The 6902-nt window shown below is 38.4% G+C and overlaps 3 protein-coding genes across 3 annotated transcripts; 1 reads left to right on the top strand and 2 right to left on the bottom strand.

Annotated features, from left to right (window-relative positions):
• The first annotated feature begins 256 nt into the window (after positions 1-256).
• LOC112018049 (receptor-like protein EIX2) lies at positions 257-1360 on the top strand. Its single transcript, XM_024050559.1, has one exon. It carries the CDS (start codon positions 257-259, stop codon positions 1358-1360), a length of 1104 nt encoding a protein of 367 aa, XP_023906327.1.
• Positions 1361-3807: 2447 nt separating this feature from the next.
• Positions 3808-4530, bottom strand: LOC112018050 (uncharacterized mitochondrial protein AtMg00310-like). The gene has a single exon (XM_024050560.1). The coding sequence runs from the start codon at positions 4528-4530 to the stop codon at positions 3808-3810; it is 723 nt and encodes a 240-aa protein (XP_023906328.1).
• Positions 4531-4716: 186 nt separating this feature from the next.
• Positions 4717-6502, bottom strand: LOC112018051 (uncharacterized). The gene is made up of 2 exons (XM_024050561.1): positions 5593-6502; positions 4717-5288 (listed from the first exon to the last, which is right to left on the bottom strand). Exons 1-2 carry the CDS (start codon positions 6500-6502, stop codon positions 4717-4719), a joined length of 1482 nt encoding a protein of 493 aa, XP_023906329.1.
• Between the last annotated feature and the right edge of the window lie 400 nt (positions 6503-6902).

Genomic DNA, 6902 nt, shown 5'->3' with positions numbered 1-6902 from the left:
ATGTCCTCCAACTCTCTGATAATAATCTCACTTGTTCTTCTTCAGTACTATAGTGGTTGTTCAAATCCAACACTAGTGTTGTTGAACTTGATTTCTCTTTTAACCAATTTCAAGGTTTAATTCCGAATGCTTTTAGCAGAATAAACTCTCTTGCACAGGCCCAATTTTTTCCTTATGTGAAGTTCAAAATAGGAATCTGTACTTTCTAGATCTCTCCAATAACCAGTTATCAAGACGGATACCAGACTCATGTTGGATGCATCTTGAAGAATTTGTAATTCTTAATTTGGCAAACAATCATTTTCATGGGACAATCCCAAGCTCCGTGGGATTTCTACATGAGATTGTGACATTGGATTTAGGTAACAATAATTTTTGTGGGAAACTTCCTTCCTCCTTGAAGAATTGCACAAAGTTGATATTCTTTAATCTTAACCAAAATGATCTATCAGGACAGATACCAATGTGGTTGGGGATTAGTCATCCAAATTTAGTTGTACTTATCCTTCGATCCAATTACTTCTATGGAGCCATCCCGACACATTTCTGTAATCTAGCACATCTACAAATTTTAGACCTTGCTTTAAACCAAATCTCAGGAAGTATGCCAAAATGCCTCAACAATCTTACTGCCTTAACTCAAAAAGGGAGTCCAAATGCCACCATCACCCATTATTATACAGTCAACAGCAAATCCCTGTTTTATATGTTGTATGCTGATCATATGTTTTTTATGTGGAAGGGAAAAGAGCATGAGTATAAAAATATTCTTGGACTATTAAAAAGCATAGATCTCTCGAGCAATAATTTAACTGGGCGGATTCCAGGAGAAATTGTGGAACTTGTTGGATTGGTTTCCTTAAATCTCTCAAGAAACCGTTTAACTGGACAAATCACTTCAGAGATTGATATGTTACAATCATTAGATGCCTTGGATCTATCTAAGAACCAGCTTTCCGGTGGAATTCCTTCAAGCCTTTCTCATATTGATCGTCTAAGTGTCTTGGACTTGTCAAGCAACAATTTGTCTGGAAAAATCCCAACAAGCCCTCAACTTGATACCTTTAATGCATCCTCATATGAGGGGAATCCAAATCTTTGCGGAGCCCCGCTTCCAAAGAAATGTCTGTGGGAAGAAATAGCTCAAAATCCAGCTATGAACAGGAGCAGAGAACATGCTGGCATGCAAGATGAGAGAGAAGGGTTTATATCCATAGGATTTTATGTTAGTGCGGCCCTCGGATTTATTGCAGGTTTCTGGGGAGTTGTTGGCACATTAGTACTGAATATGGCACTGCGAGTTGCATATTTCAGGTTCTTGAACGATTTCAAAGATAGGCTAATGTGGCAATATCAGTGAATATGGCCAGAGTTCAGAGGCAGCTTCAAAACTAACTGGTAATAATTCTTTGTTCCCAACTTTTCTATTTTATAGTTCTATGCAAATGAATCTGTCACTTTTCCGCAATTTGCTTCCCTGTGCAAAGCCCTTTGCATTTCGTTGTTTTGATAATACAATTAATTTTTCTAGTTCTCAGAGATCATTTGATTATTATAGTTACTAACAACGTCACCATCGTCCTACAACTAATGGTATATATGATTAATATTATTATTATTCTTTTACACCATGTCAAATAAAGTTCTGATTAGTTATCAAATTCAATATTTCCCAAACCATTCTATAAAAATAAGTTACATAACATACATTTTTATAATGGATTAAGCTTTCCTTAAATTATTTTGCCAGACAGATATTGATCAGTAAATGGAATAACTTGTGTAAGTGTTATTGTCACAGGTAGAAGTCAGGGACTTTTGGTCCTGTTTGATAAGTAATTTATACTGATTATAACTTTTTGATTTTATTTGGTTGAAAGGAAATAACTAATTAGAATTATCTTCCATTCCGATATCTCACAAAAATTAAGTGTAATTAAAATCTTCTACAAACAAACAATTTTCTTTAATTCCTTTCTAATTTTAAATTTTGGTCCACTTTTGTAATGACTTATTGCGTTCTAGTAACTGTGGTTTACCTTTGTGTTTTCACTTTTAGGTTTCACCAGGTGTTGCTGTACAAGTCTTTGACTCACAATACTTCTCTGTGGGAGCTGTAATTTTATGGTAAACTTCGTACTAGGTATATGTGTGAGATTTGGAGTGTACTTCAAAAAGACTCATCGAGTATTGGTAAATTTATATGTATTTCAATATTGAATAAAATGCATGTTAATAGTTTGTTTGTAGAATTGTTAACACTGAAATTATTATTTTACGTGTCATGATAACTACAAAATGGTTGTCAAAAAGTTGGCTTGAATTTTTGAGCCAACATTAAAATACAGGACTTAGCTTGGATCCAGTGCTCCAATATTATATTGGACCTATTAAAATTATAACATGTGTATGTAAGTCTTGATTGCCTTAAGTTAACTTCGTTGCATGCAGCTTTTTATTCTAGAAAAATTATTTTATAAGATGTTCCCCATACAAAATGTGTGGATTCCACATGTTGTAAATGAGATGTCATATGAGAGTATGAGGCCATCAAAATACGTTCTAATTATTCAGATATCAGTGTTGAGCAATAAAATATGAGAGTGAAAGACCTCTTTGAAGGGGACTTTGTGGAGGAGGTTTGTGCAGCAATTTCAGAGAAGAGAAAACTTCTTATTTTAGGCGTAGCCCTTGAACGTTGTATTCTACCCTAAACTTTGTATCTGAGTGACATTTATTTTGTGTGAGGGAATAATTTTGGGTGTATTGGGATTTAGATTTTATGAGAGTGCATTTACACCATTTTGTATCATCTAAATTTGTTAGTGAAAGTTTTCTTTGTCATTGCCCATGGACGTAGGCCAAAAGCCGAACCATGTAAATCCTTAATGCATTCCTTGTGTGTGTTTGTGTCAATTTTTTTTTCGAGTTCTCATTGTATAATATTATTTTTTTTTCCTTTTTATGAGTAGTTCTCTTTCTTTTTTTCTTTTTTTTCCCCTTAAATTTATTTGGAGATCTCTCAAGTTTATATTTCACAATCATCTTGTGGAAATACTATATAAATTCTGAAGCCTTTTCCTACAACAAATTGGTAATAGAACTTCCACTGTTACAACGTAATTATACAACAGTAGTATAATTATTCGCTTTAAAGTGCTAACAAATGACATCAAATGATTGGCAATTTCTTTTTTTTTTTTTTTTTTTTTTTTTTTTTTTTTAACAGTAACGATAGAATATTATTGAGATAAATGTATAAGAGTACAAAGCCAATGTCTGGCCCACGTACAACATATTGAGGGACTGACTTGGCATGGGTAAGCATGGGAAAAGCCGTATGTCCACACTACAAACAGCATTGCATACAACGAGAATGAAACACTGGTGCACATCAGCAGTTGTTAAGTCTCCGGTACTCTTGTGGTAAAGTCTTGCGCCTCATAAAATATCACTGGGATGGGTTTGCTTTCTGTCAAATAGGTACCTGTTTCGTGCGTTCTAGATGGCCCATGATACTATAGCCCAAACCTCCATTTCATTTGACGTCAACACAGCCATCAGTTCTCGCACCAAACTATAGAAGTCCTCTGCAACTGAGTTTCGTTTCTGTAGCTTCCCAGCCACCATTGCCCATACATTTCTAGCCATGGGGCATCCCCAAAGAGTATGAGCCACCGTCTCATCATGTTGGTTGCAGATTGCACAAATTGGGTCCAGAGGGATCTTTCTCTGACAAAGGTTCGTGCGAGTTGGGAGTATGTCCGAGCACGCTCTCCAGATAAACGTTCTGACCTTGGGGAGTACCTATAACTGCCATATACGGTTCCACAGCCTTTTATCCTGCCTTGCCGAAGAGTGCTCCACCTGTTCAGGTTGCCTCATGGGAAGCGCAACTCGATATGCTGACTTAACCGAGAACATGCCCTTTCTGTTCTCTTTCCAAATTAGTTTGTCTCGGCTTGCAGTTGTGCCCAAATTAATGTGTTGTATATCACACACCGTGTTGGGCATGAATGTATTAGAGAGCAACTGTAGGTGCCACTGCCATGTAGCTGGGTTGAAGAGGTCACACACTCTCATGTTCTTATCTGCATCAGGTCTGAGTTGTGGGGGGTGTGGGAGCCACCTGTGGTCATCAATTTTGATGCTCCTGCCATCCCCCACTTTCCACACTGTGGTTGCTCGTATCAGGTCCCTTGTCTCCAGCAAGCTTCTCCACACAAATGAGGGGTTGTTCCTTATTTTGGCCTCCATGAATGAGCAATTAGGAAAGTAGTGTGCTTTGTAAACTCTGAAAAACAGAGAATGACTTCCTTGGATCAGCCTCCATGCTTGTTTTGCTAACATGGCCAGGTTGAATGCGTGGATGTCTCTAAATCCCATTCCCCCTCTATCTTTCAGATTACACAATTTACTCCATTTAATCCAGTGGATTTTCTTTTCACTTCGTGTTTGGCCCCACCAATATTTTGCTAGTGCCGAATTAATATCATCGCAAATTGTAGCTGGGATTTTGAACATGCTCATGGAGTAAGTTGGGATTACTTGTGTCACTGTCTTGATTAATACCTCTCTTCCTACCTTTGAGATATTTTTTTCTTTCCATCCCATCACTTTTTTTGTAATCCGCTCCTGTAAATCCCTAAAAGTGCTCACCTTGGATTTGCCTTCTACCATTGGTAGTCCGAGGTTCCTTTCACAATTGGTCATGATTTATGCTCCCAGCATATTTTGGATGTCTTCCTTCACTTGTTGTCTTGTGTTAAGGCTGAAGAAGAGTTTGGTTTTTTGTCTATTGATGGCTTGACCCGATGCTTTCTCATAAGACTCCAATATGTGAAGCAAGTTTCGGCATTCAACAGTTGTTGCCTCAAAAAATAGTAGACTATCATTCGCAAATAGTAAGTGTGAGATCTTGACCCCTCCATTACAAGACAATACTCCCCTCAATTGTTGGTTTTCCATGGCTCTCCAAATGAGTGAGGAGAGACCCTCGGTACATAGGAGGAATAGGTATGGAGACAATGGGTCCCCTTGCTTGATGCCTCGGGATGGTGTGATGAATTCCTTAGCTTCTCCATTGATTAGGATCGAATAAGATGCAATATGCACTGTTTCCATGGCTAAGTTGACCCATTGCTCTAGTAGGCCAATTTTTAGCATTATCTTTTGGAGGAACTCCCACTCCACCCGATCATATGCTTTGCTGATGTCAAGCTTCACCGCCATGTGGCCCTTTTTTCCTTTTCTCCTGTTTCTTATATGATGGATCATCTCAAATGCCACTATAGTATTATTTGTTATAATTCTATCAAGCACAAAAGCACTTTGTGTGTCAAAAATTACATTGGGTAGAAGGGGTTTTAACCGGTTGCAAGGACCTTAGAGATAATTCTTGATACAACATTTCCCAAGCTAATTGGGTGAAATTTTGTGATATATTCTGGATCATTTTTTTGGGTATAAGAACAATATGTGTATAATTCATCTTTCTTAGGTATTTGCCAAAGTGTAAAACAGATAATATAGCAATAGTAACATTATGCCCAACAATATGCTAGAATTTTTGAAAAAAGAAAGGTGACATACCATCAAGACCCGGTGCTTTAGATTGGTGCATTTGGAAAAGAGCCATTTTCACTTCTTCCTCCATATAGGGGCGGGTCAAAGATTGTGCCATACCTTCCGTCACAACCCGATCCACAGATTCAAGTACAGCCTCCATATCCAATGAGGTGGAAGATGTGAATAGCTTTTTGTAATAGTCTTCTGCTATGCTGACAATTTTATCCTCTTCAATGTGCCACTCTTCTTCCCTATCGTACAACCCCACAATGTTGTTCTTCCTCCATTGTTGGGTTGCCCTTTGATGGAAAAATTTTGTATTTTTGTCCCCCACCAGTAACCAGATGGATCTTGACCTTTGTCTCCAAAATACCTCCTCATGGTGTAAGAGCTCGTTTATCTCCTTCTTCACACCTTGTATCCTTTTTATATTCTGTCCATACCCTGCCTCCATTAGTGAAGTGAGTTCTCCTTGTTTTTCATCAAGGCGAGTTCTAGTATTCCCAAAAGTGACACGGCTCCATGTTATGAGGTCCATTCTGCATTTTTTACTTTTCTCAAACATGCAGTACATAGGGCTACCTTGTGGGTGTATTTGATTCCATGCCTCCCGGATTATCCTTTCACAATTAGCATGGGCTACCCACTTCTCTTCAAACCGCTGGATTTTGTGTCGTCTTTTTTGAGGTTGGGTGGGTGGTGCCATGTCCATCATAATAGGATCATGATCGGAATAGGATGCTAAGAGGTGACTCACTTTTGTTCGAGGGAAGAGCTCACGCCATTCCATTGTTGCAATTGCCCTATCTAATCTCTCTTCAACAAATGCTTCCCCTTGCCTTCCATTCCTCCATATGAGTGGGTATCCACTAAACCCCATATCAACCAAACCACAGTGGAGGAGAGTGTTTCTGAATTCCACCATTGGACCCATCAGTCAACTATTGCCACTGTTTTTTTCATCAGAGGCCAGCAATTCATTGAAATCACCTAAACATACCCAAGGTAGGGATGCTCGGGCATGTAGGTGTCTCATAAGTCTCCATGTTTCAGGTTTGAGTTCTTCCTTCAGATGGTCATATAATCCTGTTAGTCTCCATAACTGTGAAGTATGTGCGTGTACATGCTCATCAATATGGTTTGGTGAATAGGTTTGTGTGTCCACCGTCACCTCTGCTCTCTAGAGTAGTGCTAGACCACCCCGACAACCATTGCTTGACATAGCTAGCATACCATAAAAACCCAATTCCCTTTTAATCGATTCCATCTTTCTATCAATCAATTTTGTTTCCATGAGGAACAAAATTGTGGGAGCTTTTTTCCTCACCAATTCG

The sequence above is a fragment of the Quercus suber genome, unplaced genomic scaffold (assembly GCF_002906115.3).
Source record: "Quercus suber isolate HL8 unplaced genomic scaffold, Cork oak 2.0 scaffold_583, whole genome shotgun sequence".
NCBI classification, from domain to species: domain Eukaryota; kingdom Viridiplantae; phylum Streptophyta; class Magnoliopsida; order Fagales; family Fagaceae; genus Quercus; species Quercus suber.
Note: the sequence above shows the minus strand (reverse complement) of the source record. Positions and strands in the feature narration are given on the sequence as shown.

Bases quoted from the DNA above. Each gene is read 5' to 3' on its own strand.
- LOC112018049 (XM_024050559.1), top strand. From the start codon at position 257: ATGCATCTTGAAGAATTTGTAATTCTTAATTTGGCAAACAATCATTTT.
- LOC112018050 (XM_024050560.1), bottom strand. From the start codon at position 4,530: ATGAGCATGTTCAAAATCCCAGCTACAATTTGCGATGATATTAATTCG.
- LOC112018051 (XM_024050561.1), bottom strand. From the start codon at position 6,502: ATGGGTCCAATGGTGGAATTCAGAAACACTCTCCTCCACTGTGGTTTG. The intron at 5,289-5,592 runs GTATGTCACCTT...ATAATACTATAG, and splicing joins TAAAGCACCGGGTCTTGATG to TGGCATTTGAGATGATCCAT.